General features: G+C 47.6%; 1 protein-coding gene across 1 annotated transcript in view; it reads right to left on the reverse strand.

The window, feature by feature from the left end:
* Window positions 1–14,291, reverse strand: part of LOC135264312 (CXADR-like membrane protein) — a 61,503-nt gene that overhangs the window by 1,604 nt on the left and 45,608 nt on the right. Inside the window, exons 3-8 of the mRNA XM_064353177.1 lie at window positions 10,474–10,631; window positions 7,125–7,140; window positions 6,978–7,075; window positions 4,455–4,620; window positions 2,321–2,443; window positions 1,261–1,402 (exon numbers count right to left, since the gene is read on the reverse strand). Of these exons, the coding sequence (XP_064209247.1) occupies window positions 1,261–1,402; window positions 2,321–2,443; window positions 4,455–4,620; window positions 6,978–7,075; window positions 7,125–7,140; window positions 10,474–10,631 (703 nt within the window). The remainder of the gene's footprint in view (window positions 1–1,260; window positions 1,403–2,320; window positions 2,444–4,454; window positions 4,621–6,977; window positions 7,076–7,124; window positions 7,141–10,473; window positions 10,632–14,291) is intronic.

Below are 14,291 nucleotides of genomic sequence, written 5' to 3' on the forward strand. Positions count from 1 at the left end.
AGGAGAGGGAAAGAGAGAGAGAGCAGCCGACTTCAAATTCCAATCCAAGATGCATTGTTGGCAGGAAAAAACATTTGTAAATATTGTGTACAGCAATCCACTTAGACACCAACGCAGATGAATAATCAGTAAACACTGTAAAACAAGGGTAGCAGGGGTAGTAACCGTAGTTTGAACCGTACGACAGTGGTCCCACCATACATAACATGCGTGATGAGTTGTACTTTGTAAATCAGTTTGTTCCCCTCCTAATTTAAATTGGTAACCAACCCCGTTCCTGGAGATCTGCCATCCTGTAGGTTTTCTTTCAAACCCTAACAAAGCACACCTCATTCAACAGCTAGAGATCTCTTTCAGCTGCTAATAAGTGAAGTCAGGTGTGCCAAATTAGGGTTGAAATGAAAACCTACAGGATGGTAGATCTCCAGGAACAGGGCTGGGTACCGCTGTTCTCGGCCGATCTCGTGGCTGCAAGCTGGCAACCCCCTCCATCCAAGTCAATTCGGGGTAGAGCGCACGTGACGAGCACGCCCTCCCTCCCCGGTTTGGATGGAAACCAGCCCGCAGGGGGCAGCGTCCGGACGCTGGAACGGCGTCTTGATGAGGACGAACCATGCAGCTGCCCTGGGGTCAGCTAACTGACGGGTGATTAAAATAAGCGCACACTGATTAAGGGGGTTCTGGAATGATCCCATTCTCCCTGGAGGCCGTCGTTAGGAGGAAGCACGTCCCAAGCTCCTCCCACGGTTTGAGTGCCGGGTAACGAGAGTGATGTCATAATCCACCATGACATCATCGGTCGCCATTATTTAACACAACACACAGTTGCCTTTTGTTAATATTGTAAAAAGAGGACGTAAGTCTCAGCAAATATATACTTCCATGAAGCTTCTATAAATGAGAGGAAAACAACGCTATTTTTTTCTGTAGCCCTCCCCACAACAACCTTCCCCCCCCAACCAAAAATCTGCATAACTGATGATCCATCATCCCTACAAAAGGTACATTATTCATTTTGACACCCTCTAAAAAGCAGTTTCACTACTGCTAATCTTCAGCAAAGTAAATAAATTTGTTGACACTGTAATAAATTGCTTTTGTTATCAGCATCTGCAATTAAAAATTTGGTATATAGGAGCAGCTGAAGCAGGCTCCACCCACACTGGTAGTGAGGTATGCTGGGAGCTGTGGTGGGCGGAGTCTGTTGGTGGTGGGTGCTGATTGGCTAATAGGGCAGATGCTGGACAGTGGAAAGCTCACCTGATTTCATTGGGTGTTTCTTCTTCCTCATACTTTTTCTTCTCCTTCTTGCGGAGAACGAGCCACACGATGAGGATGATGAGGAGGACCCCAAAGGACACGCCCACCACCGCACCCGCCACCACGCCCACTCCCCGGACATCTGCGTGGAAGGGGGTGAACACATTAACATACACGTGTGTACACACACGCATGCTCCCCCATACACACGCAAGCACACACACGCAATCACACTCCAAACACAAACACACAATCGCACACACACACAGTCCAAACAGAAACACATAAGCACGCACTCACACACACACACACACACACTGCAAAGAGAAACAAAACCACACAAGCACACACACACTCCCATCCAACGCATGCACATATACACACAAGCACACACAGATGCAGACAACATGCACGTGTCCCTCATACGCCATAACATAAATCCACCTCTGCTTCTCTACGACCCCCTTCAGCCATACCTCTCTGCATCATGGGAAAAAAGCTGGGAGAGGTGCAGTAAATCATTCTGCAGTCTGTACGCTGGCTTAAATCCCACTGTGCCCCCCCCCCCCTTATTTATCCTTCATTCAGTTCTTTTTCTTATTTACCATTATGTTTCAAAATGCAATATATTCCAATTTGATTTCGCGACTGACTGCAGCAGGGCAACAGAGGTCCGCTGTTGAAAAAAATAAATAAATAAATAAAAATAAATAAAAAACAAAGACCGGTAATATTGCGCTGGATGTAGCCAATCCCGTTTTCCCTTTAAAAAAGAAAAGTGAAACAAACGCCCCCCTGTCAAATCAATCACCGCCCGAACTGAAGCGCGTACCCCGGTCGGCGAATTGTCAGCGAGGCTACAGCGTCTGCGGAGAGCTCCCTCCACGGTTTTAACCATCTAAATAAAGGGGCTGAGAATCCGTTATGTCTGCATCACCGACGCATGTAAAAAAAAAAAAATGGCGGTAAATGCGCCGGGCGGCAGTAGGCGCGCGCGTAGCCTCGTCGCGGGGTGATGAAAATCGCGGTGGCGGCGCGAGGGCGGGAGGAGGGCGCTCACAGTGCATGGTGACCTCGATGATGCAGCTCTCCTCGCCCACGTCGTTGCTGGCCGTGCACTTGTACACGCCCGTGCTGTCGTGACTCAGGTTTCTCAGGGTGACGATCTCGGGGTTCTTCAGATCTGGCAGAGGACAACAACAACGTAAATTAGACGTGACAACATGCGTCACATTTTTGGGAAAACTCATCTGTACCGTCTGTGTGAAGAGTTCAAAGCTCTTTTCAGTATGATAAATGCTGCTGCTATCACCGCCAGCAGAAGCAACAACTAGCAACAAAGTAAAAGAAAAAAGAAAGAAAAACGTTTGCCAGTATACTTAGGTATGAAGCATACCCTATTATCAAGGGAAACTTACACAGTTTGCTTTTTCATTTATGCATTATAAGTACTTCACTCAAGGGTGCAATGGAAATGCCCCCTCAAGGACTCAGACTTGCAATCTCTGCACCATAAACCCAGTTGGCTAACCGCTATGCTACAATGCTGCCGAGAACACAGCACTGCTGCACCTCAGTCGGCAACAGTCGCCACCGGCAGGCCGAAGACAAGATGAGCGGGACAAGGGCACTGGCTCAAGTGAGTAAGCTGCTGGTGGGTAAGTACTCACGATTATTAACATGAACAGGATGTCGGCAGCCAGTTTTCGACGTGTGACGTGTCACACGACGAGCCTGGTGTGCCAAGAAGAAGCAGCGACAAGCGGCCTCCCTGGCCTCTGATACACAGACCATCACAGCTGACAGTTAAGGGACAGACTGGCTCCCGCTATACACGTGCTAAGTTAGCGTTAGCATCAAAAGAGTACCGTATGGCTTTAAGTGTCGTTTTCTCTCCGGTGCTGACACGCACCTGTTATTATATATTTTTTCTACAGTGCGCGGATAAGTGTGATTAATGAGGAGGAGTGCTGGTTTGTTTTACTGCCCAATGAAACGGGGCCCGCACAAGTGCTGTTTCTCAGAGGCCGTTAATTCTTTAGCTTTAGCCGTGACTGCTCCGCTCCTGACGCTAAGCTCAAGTGGGACGATCTCTCAAGCTGATAATGCTGTATAAGCCAGGGTGGAAACACACATCAAAATAAGACGTTATGATTGGCTGAACAAAATGACATTATGAACCTGGCGATGGAATATTTTGACAAATATTTTGTGTTTTGTTGAGACTACGAACACTACTGTAGGCTCTGGATTACTAGTGCTTGTAGCTTTCATTGTGTTTGTACTTTACATACAACATGAACCAACCCCTTTACCCTAGCAGAGCCCCTACTGTCCCTGAATTATAAAGCAATCCCAGAGTCCTTTGCTAATTGAAATGTGCCAGACAACAGTGCTTCAACTAAAATGTGTAGAAGCAGATCTCCTCACTGTTATCCTAGTGAAGACTCAAGCAATCAGTTTCTATTAGCGCTTAGACATTTGACTTATAATTAAAATGTACACGTTTATACTACTAGTAGATTTACTCATTTTTAGAAATGAGTGAAAAGTATATTGTCCTGTTTGAAATTCAGGAGTGCACTCCAAGGGTAAACGTGGCTGTGTTCAGCAGGGGAAAGAGCAGACCGTGTGATTGATGCAGTTTGAGCTCTAATGCAATTGAACTGCGGGCATTGATGATGCATTTTAAACTTGCTGAAGTGTCATAAAATGCGCAGATTTTCCAGTTACGGAGTTCCATTTAAATTCAGCTTAGTTCAGGGAATTACTGAAATTTTATAAATCCCTAGAACAATCCCAGAGAACATCATGGGAATTTCTCGATTCATCAACTGAATTACGATTCACTTCCTGAATCAAACAAATCAAAATAGAACTGACCCCAATCCTGATTCAAACAGAAGTGACCCCATCCCTTGGGTAACCTGTACGCTGTGCTGATAGTGATGATGAAGGATGATGATGGGCGACAGTGTAGTCATTGTAGACTAAAGGTCATAGGTTCGATTCCCAGGTAGGACACTGCTGTTGTACCCTTGAGCAAGGTACTTAACCTGCATTGCTCCAGCTGTACAAATGGATGCAATATAAATGCTATGGAAAATGTGTGTTGCTCTGGCTAAGAGCTTCTGCTAAATGCCTGTAACTTAACGATGAAGAAAGCATGATAAAGGATGATGAAGGTCTCTCACCGATGAGGGCCAGGGGCGGCAGCCTCCCCATGGTCCGGCCCTTGTCCAGGACTCGCTCCCACTTGTACTGGATGGGATCGGACCCGTCGGCCGACCGGCAGCTCAGCTTCACGTCGCTGCCCTCCAGCAGACGCCCCTCCATCCAGCACCGGGGCTTGGAGGGCTTGACTGCAGAAACACATCCGTTTGTTTATCCATCCGTTTATTCATCTGTATAGTCATCCGTTCATCTCCATCTGGGCCTGGAGAGCTGCCAGGTCTGCTGGCTTTTGCTGTTACTTAGGACTTGAGTTGTGCAGCAATTGATCCATTAAAGGAGTTGATTGCACTCTGACTCAGGTCACCTGGTTTCCTGGGTCTGAATTAGCTGCTGATCTTAAGGCCAAAACAAAAAGCAGCAGACTCTGTGGCTCTCCAGGACCAGGACTGAGGATCACTGGTCTGTAGCATTTATTTAATAAGAACAATGCACAATCACATTATCATAGCACATTTGTGATTCACATTCACAAGTTCAACAGTGAACAAGTGCTAACATTTTGTTCACTAGCTCTTCATCACAGCCGGATAAAATACTGAACATGAATTAAGTCGATAGTAATTCAGTGAACGCGCACAACAAAAACACAAACAATGAAAAGGAATAAGAATGAATAAGGCCAGCACACAGAAGAACACCACACAGTGCGATCCACCTGAGCTGTGCCCCCCCCCACCCCCTCACCCCCAAAAGTACATCCCCCACACACTCCTGCAGTCCCAGGGACTTGTTCGATTAACTTTTTCCATTACACTGCACCCCAAAGTACCCATAACGGTGTAACACTGAGGGCTTCTCCATCTCCTTATGCACACACACACACACACACACACACACAACACATAGATGCACACACATACACACACACACACACAGACCTACTGGACATCTGCTTTTCCCTCTCACCCGTTTTTCTGCTGAACGGTGAAAATCCTGCCCTCGTGCTCGGTAAAAAAGAACAATTACTGGACTGAGGAATCGAGGGAGCTCTTACACCTCGTACCTCTGTCAGAAACACTTACGCCGCTTCACACAGCAGCCTTTCGGCTCCTCTGCCAGGTCATTATCTTTGTGTTGAACAAGACAAATGCTAATGCTCATCTCCGAGAATCGAAATTGTCGCCGTGGAGCTGTGGGCAATTTGTACAAATATATGCACGGGTCTGCCGAAACGTCTTCATGCAGGACAGAAAGCGACGGAGGGAGAGAGAGAAAGAGAGAGAGAGAGAGAGAGAGATGGAGAAAGAGAAAGAGAGAGAGAGAGAGAAAGAGAGAGAGAGAGAGAGAAATCGAAAGAGAGAGAGAGACAAAGGGGTAGTTCAGTTCTCCCAAACTGACGACTATGCTAGCTAGCGCGTGCCTTTCAAACCGCCGCTGGCCTATTCGCTGCAGTATTCGACGTCTCCGTGCACTCCTTCATTTCCCGCCTGCCTTCCGTCAGCACTCTACGATTTACTGTCCGGGTTTTCTCAACGGATGCGGGGGATTCTTTTGCGCTTCCCTTTGAAAAGAGAAGGGAAAAAAAAAAAACCAAACACCTGAGATAAAATGTCGGATGGCTTTTTCCAAGCCGAAGCCGTTTGTCCTCGGGGGGAAACGAAAATCTATGGCGTCTCTTCCTCCGTGGCACCAAACTGCACGAGCCGAGAAATAATGGAATTCTCACGACTATGACGGAGAAAGTGGAGGTCCCAAGTACTTCAGTTAAATCATTTAAAACACCTACACTCTCTCTCTCTCTCTCTCCCTCCCTCTCACACACACGTACACATACACACACGTAACTGAAATAGTACATATTTTATAGACGTGTCTAACGCGGCGAAAGCGTTTTTCAGAACAGAAATATTGAATCTGTAGATTGTGTACACAGGAAAACGTTCCCTCAGTGTTATTTTTGTCCACCATTTGGTGACATAAGCCTTCGTCATTTCCCCCATGCAATTTTTAACATGGTGACATAAAAATAACACACAGGATAAAATACATACAGGAAGCATGAACTAATAAATAGGGTTTTGGGGGGCCAACCAAATGGATGATTAAAAAAATGAACCGAACTAGAAGGATTATGTAACAAAAGTACTAGGAATTTCACCTATGCGAAAAGCTACACATTTAATAGCAATTGTTGAACATGGTGACATATTAAAAACATGATTAAAAACATAGGCATGATATAAATAGGTTTCTGAGACCAACCAATTCAATCAACATAGTGATTAATCCGAACAGCATTAGGAATAAGTACAAGTTAAAAGAACATTTTCAATCAAATTGATTGAGCTCATTAACTTGAAGACTAGATATGTCATTTTCAATTTGAGTCAGTGTTCTAACTCCACCCATTTCACTCCCAGTATTGATTGTGACCAGAGCATGAATGTTCAGGAACTTCACCCTATTTGACTATTTAAGGATGACGCAGGATACAGGGGTGACTCTCACCCTCGATCTTACTTGCAGGGTGCTGTCTCGGACTCGACCAGTACTATGAGGTTACTGACCCAGGGTGCGTCCCCTCGGATCTTCACCTTGCAGCTGTATGGTCGACGCACGAGCATGATCGCAGGAGCGTCCCCTCAGGAAGTCCCCGCGAGCAGCCGCGAGTGTTCTGCGGTCGACCCTGCCCAAGTAGGTGATGACCTGGCGGGGAAGAGCGGCGCGGTGTTAGGGCTCCCCCTGTAGGCCCGGGGGAAGCGGTGCGCCTACCTGGCGTCTCCCGTCATGAAGCAGGAGAGGCGGAGTCGAGGCGGAGGCCGCTAAATGCTGCCATCACACTGCATCAGTGCTGCACTGGCCTGGCACTCAGGGACTGTGTGCTGTGGGGCAAACTGTGTGTGTGTGTGCATGTATGTGTGTACGTGTGCGTGCGTGCATGTGTGTGTGCTCGCCAGTGTGTGTGCACGTGTGTACGAGTGTCTGTTTGCGTGTGAGCGTGTGTGTGTGTGCATATGTGTGTATGGGAGCGTGTGTGTGTGTGTCTGCATCTGTCTCTGTGTGTGTGTGTATTGGGGCATGTGTGTGTGTGCGTGTGTGTCTGTATCTGTGTGTGTGTATCTGTCTGTCGATGGGAGCTTGTGTGTGTGTGTGTGTGTGTGCGTATGTGCGTGCATGTGCGTGTGTCTGTGTATGGGAGCGTGCATGTGTGTGTGTGTCTGTGTATGGGAGCGTGCATGTGTGTGTGTGTCTGCGTATGGGAGCGTGCATGTGTGTGTGTGTCTGTGTATGGGAGTGTGTGTGGGCACGCTTGTTTGTGTTTGTGTCTCTGGGTGTGCATGCATGTGTGTGTGTGTGTGTGTGTGTGTGTGCATACATGTGTATCTGTCTGTGTGTGTGTGTGTGTGTGTGGATCAGAACTCCCCCTCGTCCTCTGTCACCTTTCACAGGAGCAGAGGAGGTGCTGAGACCCTCCAGCTGCCGCATTAGCATGTGTCAGGTAAAGCAGGAGGCGTCCCGGAGGAGCACTCCGCCTGTCTCCTCACATTCCCGCCGCCGTCGCCGTGACACCCGCGGCTCCCGCGGTCAGGAGCATAGGGGGTAAACGCGACGCTCAGAGCTCCTGTCCTCCGTTCACTACAGAGTGTTTCTGGGCAAAATAATCGTTTTTTTTTCCATTTTTTTTTACCGGCACGTGCGCTGCTACAGTCCCCTATTAAATTTTTCAAATGTTTGATTTTAATTAATGGCGCCTTCGGTGTAATCTCCCGCTTAAATATTTAAATTGACTGCTCTGTCGCCTCAGAGAATCCTCTCGCTCCCGTCCTCCTCGCTATGCGAAACCCCGGTTCGAAAAGTCAACAGAGTATTTCGGTCACGAGCTGCTTTTCAACAGGAAAAAGGGGACGTTGTCCTTTTGATGGGAGGGGGTCGAGACTAACGACCTTGCCATTACACAGGAAAAAATGCATCGTGGGAAAAGCGGATCGTTTTCTGGCCATTTGGAAATGCGCAGAACGGGGAGATGAAGTGATTAAGATGTTGGAAGCGAAGTCTGGGACATGAAACCATTCCATGTAACAACAACAATAACGTCAGTGAATGGAACAAAGAAAATAAGTGCAAGGGTAATGTCGGGCAAAACAGGAGGGCAGCACTTTACATAAGGTCACATGAATTGGCATTCACTAATGTAGTTGCTAACAACTAACTACTGAAAAGTTCATCTGTACAGCTTTGTTGCACATCATTAATTCATGTTAACAACTACATTACTTAATGCCAACTCATACTGGAATAATAAGAAAAAAACAGTTAATGTATTTGTTAATGGTTAACAAAGCTCATCCTACGGTTTGCTCATGTATAAATAATCAAGTAACTAATACATTAATGTATTTGCTAACAACTATTGAAAAGTAAATTTCATGCTTAATTAATGTGTTTGTCCATCGTTCATTCGTATTAATAACTACATTAGTATTCGCCAATTCATGTGACCTCATTGTAAAGAGTTACCAACAAAAGTGGCTGGTGACGGGGAGAGAGAAGGCCAGGGCTGGGTACGCTAAGTGGCACACTTATTTTGGCCAACGGGCAATCAGCAATTGAACCAATTAATCCCACTGGCCCAAATGCTTCCCCTGTAAGGAGGAGAAAGAGAGAGAATCGGCAGAGATGGGCAGGCTAGGCCCTTCACACAACAAACCGCTCGCTGCAGTTCTTCATGGATGACAGAGCCAATTTTTCACTATCTATTCTTTTCTTTTTTTTACCTCAAAGACAGCAAGAACATTTAGAAAACAGAGAGTATGATTCTGGATTCATCTGTTTCAAGGGTTGCATGGACGGTTAGCGACAGGGAATCCAAAAAAACAAATGGATGAATTTATTCATCTTCCTTCAGTTGATGCCAAACGTTACAATCGTTGTTTCAAACAAACATCTTCCTAAAAATGAGTAATGCTACTAGGGATAGAGACGAGTAAATTTGAATTATAAGTCAAATGTCAAAGTCTAGATAGATACTGATTGTTGGATTGCTCACTAGGATGAACAGTGAAATGATCTGCTGCCTCTACAAACTTTAGTAAAAGTACTGTAGTCTGGCACATTTCAATTAGCAAAGGACTCAGGGATTGTTTTATAATTCAGGGACAGTAGGGGCTCTGCTAGGGTAAAGGGGTTGGTTCATGTTGTATGTAAAGTACAAACACAATGAAAACTACAAGCACTAGTAATGCAGAGCCTAAAATGACCTCAACAAAACACATAGTTTAAAATATGCCATCGTAAGATGTCATTCTGTTTGGCCAGTTATAACATTGTGTTTTGCTGTGGACAAACTGGCATATTTCTTTCTGTAACCACAACAGAAAACTGGAGAAGTGAACAGCAAACTGAGTACTGCCCATGATGGTATGAATTAGTCAGCTTTCAAAGATCCACATAAGAAAACAAACAAAAAAAATATTGAATATCAATTGTGCAACTGTCAAATGTGGATGGTGACAATGTGTTCATGCAGCTAGCTTGGCCAACAGCAAGCAGACAAAGGTCATCACAGTTAATGTGCTAGCTAGCACAGGAGTAGCTGCCAAAGCAACAAATGGAGTTAGTCATACTCTCAAGCTATTAGTTAAGCCTTTGTTAGCTCGCCATAAAACACTGTAATCACAGACAAGATCTTTCCGGAGCTGGGTTTATTAACTACAGCTGTGAAACCTCTCCCACAAAAAAAGTGTTTATCCATGCGGTTGACCAAACAAATAAGAACAGCCTGAGAATGCAGGCTACTCAGCGCAAGCAAATTTCTGGGTTACATTCCTAGTGCTCGATGAAAGCAATGTTTCTCTGAGGATGCCTCACAGATTGAAAATACTGCTAAAATGTGTAAAAATGAAATAACATATAATAATTACATATTTACATATTTATCATTACATTATCTATGACCTCCACATATATACAATATATTGTAGTATATTCCATTTACACAGGGGATGTCATTGAAGATAGAAGGCTTGGATGTTCCCTCACCACTGTCTGCTTGGAGTTGGGCTTCTGCAGTAGCCACTCGATGTCCAGGGTGGTGGTCCCCGCCTGCCAGAACTGGTGGTGGCACGGCAACGTGGCGTTGTCCCCGACGACCTTCTTCATCTCCGTCTGGGCGCACACGCCCATCTGGCCCAGCAGAACTGTGGGGAAGGGGAGGAACCAGAACCAGGGCATTTAGGGAGCTGGTGGCACCAGGGGTAGTGCGATGACTCTTGGTGTTTCAGCCTGCTGTTTGGTGTGGGGGTCGGGGTGGGAGTTGGGGGGGGGGGGTGGGGTGTTGATCCGGGAGGATTTGGTGGGCGGATGCCGAGCAGCGCCGTTGGCTTGTCAGATATTTTTAGGGAGGCGTCGTTGGGATTAACAGTAAGTATAGACTCTGAAGAAGCAGGAGGTGATGATTACCAAACTAAAAAAAAAAACACTGGTAACTGTCTAACGTTTCACTGGGTTTAGTTGCAAATTCATACATATATTGTATGTACGCACGTGTGTGTGTGTGTATACGAAACAAATCAGTGTAATGGATTTCTTGGCAGCAAACGTCTGCAAGGCTAAAATATACAAAGCACTCCTCCCCTCCCTGTCTGCCAGTTAATGCTTATAGAAACTAGAAATGGAAGGACCTGGGCTCAGCGACCGAGCGCCAGCAAGATCTCCCGACAGTGTCACATGTGATGTGGGTGGCGGGGGCGTAGCTGTGAGGTGAACAGGTACGCTTCATATCTCCTTTTATTTTAAGCGGCGGTTCGCAAGCGCGGGCTCAGTAACCGTGGAAACGCCGCGTCCGCACGAGCGCAGGTGAACTCGGCTCTCTCCGGGGTTCCTGTGCCGAACCACGACGCGCCAGAGCTCTCTCAGGTACCTGTCACCTCTTGGCAAAACTTCAGATGTGGGATTTAAAAAAAAAAAAAAAAATTTTTAAAAAGAAGAAAAAGAAAAAAAAGAACTGCAGTGCTAAAAGACCTAGCCAGCTGGCAGAGCGGACGGATTTAATCACTCTTTCTCTGTCCCTGCTCTTGGGTCAGTGGAAGCTGCTTATTAGCACAAAGTGGCCCCTCCCATATTCCATTTTAGGAATTTAGCACACAACTCTCAAGAGTGACTTACCCGGATTGCATTCTTTTTACGCACAATCCATTTATGCTGCAGGATACGTACACTCTCAAAAAGGGTCCATGCACACTTTGTGTTACTACTTTTGTGGTGCAAATATACAATGTATGTTTTACAAAGGGAGACTTTTTAACAGACTGTGTTAAAAGTGAGACAGAAAGTGTTGTCCATAGCTAGACAGGGAGGTGTGTTTAAAAAAATTGCACGTTATTTTTTCTTTTTAACACATCTGTTTTGAGAGTGAATTTATGCTATTCGGATTAAATACCTTGCTCAAGGGTACGATCCAGTCACTACCTCGGAGTTGCGAGTTCAGTTCCCTAACCACTATGCTACAAAGCAACCAATTAGTTACAGATTCCCTCCCACTATGTCGGTGACCTGCGTCCATCACGCCATTGCACCCGTGCTGTGCTTTTAACCCGGACACCGCCCCTTGCAACCTCAGGCGTCCCCAGATGCTGCCAGAGGGAAAGAATATCCCTGGTACGAACGCGGCGACAGAGGAGTTAAAACTTGCCCTTCGTTTTCAGAGGTGGGAAGATACTGCCCGCCAGAAGTCAGTGCTCAGCAAAAAAAAAATAGCTGCGGCGCTAACATCTCCCGTCCGAACTCGAACCCCCCCCCCCCCCACCCCCCCCACCCCCTCTACCACCCACGCCCGAGAGATACTCCTGTTCATTACCTATTAATGCGCTGGTCGCTGGGTCGTTTGTCTTCGCGCTTGCCAATACCGCCTCGGACCCTGCGGGGGCGCCCACGAGCCCCGAGCGCTACCCCGGCTGCTGTAGCTGCCATCCCCGATTAGTTTCGGAGATGGAGGAGACGGTGTTTGGCATGCAAGCCGGAAAAAGCGCACGGGAGGGGGGGTTGGGGGTGGGCGGTGGGGGGGACAGAATATGCAGTGCGAACCGTCGCCACCCGTAGCCCAGATAGCTCGGCTCTGTCGCCACGAAGCGGCACGCCGCGCCGCACCCCCGCTTCACCCCGTCGGCCAAAACGACGGGCCCAGAAGTCGTCCTGCCTCAACTTTCTCGCTCGAGTTCACTGTGAAAGAGGGCGAACAGATTATGGGGTTCTACTGTAAGCCATACTGCAGTGCCCCCCAAACGACTGACTCTTAAGATTGGATAATGTGGATTTGCATTACATGGACGGCACAAAACAATGACGGAAAAATAGGCCAACTCACTCCTTAAGAAAACATGACATTTCAAAGGTTAAAATGAACAGAACTTCAAAAGAAAAAAAAAAGAACTTGATATTTACTATCTGCTGGAAACACAATTTAAATGACCATATTTGCTCTTTTCAGAACAAATCGCTCAGACACGTCGACGGCAAATTCGTCCGTGTGCGCCCGGGGGGGGTGCAACTTTTTCCCCCACCGAGAGAGATCCGTATTAACATTAGTGTGATGCGTGACTTCGGGCTGTGCTCACATCCGAGGCTATATATTGACCTTTTCATGGTTTGCTTTGATCATCCAGAATCCTTCCGATTGACTTCCCAGGATGAATCTTCTTTTTCAAACTAACACGGGGTTTACGCGGCGAAGATTAGGAACTCAACCGCTGGAGTCCCAATTTCGCAGACTCTGGCTAGGGGGAGGGGTGGGGGGGGGGGATTTAACACATTTGATCTCAGAAATTTAAGGTACGGAAAAGCGCTTCTCGCAAAACGCTTAAAGCTCCCCAAAATGTCCCAGCTTATATGGGTTTTTTTTATCTCGTTTCGAATGGCAAGGCTGGAGCGGTGCTGGAACGCCGCGTTGAGGAGTCCTCTCCAGCCCGGGAGCAGCGGGACGGCGCATCGCGATAAAGAGGCGCGCGATAAGATTGTATAAGAGGCTACGCTAACGACTTCGGGAGCTCCGGAACGCCCCGGCATTCCACTCCTGTCCCGCTCGCGCTGGATCGCGATCGACGGCGGACTGTGTTTGTTGGCCCTGCCGCAAGCGTTCGGAGGAGGAGAGGGGAATGCGTAGTAATTAACACGGGGGGGCGAGGGGGGGAGCGGGGGGACCGAAACAGCTTGGCTGAGACGGCGCTCGTGTAAGCGACCGGTTTCCACGAAAATGCCCTAGGGGGAGCTGCGCTCCAGGAAGTTCCGCTCCCGGCGGACTCCCGCGATCTTATTATAGCGCAGCCGGCGGGACGCGAAAGGCCACGCGCCCTCCGAGACTCCCCAAAGTCACGCCGCCGCGCGTCCCGAGTCCCGGCGCGGGGCGCAGACTCAGCTCCGAGGCTCCGCCCACAGTGAGGAAAACTCCGGATCCGAAACTCTTTAACGACCAAGAAACTTAGAGAGAGATTTTGACATTTCTTTCTTTTGACATCGCCGTCGTTCGTGAAATATCCGCGGAAGATGCGCTGTCTACGGACGCAGCAAAGTAGGCGGAGCTATCGTGCGATCCCACCGAACGGTAGGCCGGGGATGAAACGCCGCGACGGTGCGTTGGTCAGGAGGAGAGATTCGCATTACCGTGCCACTCATCCATATTTCACAGAGAGTGCATCGCGCGTATGCGCCGTGCAAGCTGATGCGCTATGCAAATGGCTCCTTGCGCGCGAGTGTGTGCGCATGTGTGTGTGTGTGTGTGTGTGTGTGTGTGTGTGTGTGTGTGTGTGTGCGGTGTGTGTGTGTGTGTGTGTGTGTGTGTGTGTGTGTGTGTGAGTGTGTGTGTC

Source organism: Anguilla rostrata, chromosome 9 (assembly GCF_018555375.3).
Source record: "Anguilla rostrata isolate EN2019 chromosome 9, ASM1855537v3, whole genome shotgun sequence".
In the NCBI taxonomy this organism is placed as follows: Eukaryota; Metazoa; Chordata; class Actinopteri; order Anguilliformes; family Anguillidae; genus Anguilla; species Anguilla rostrata.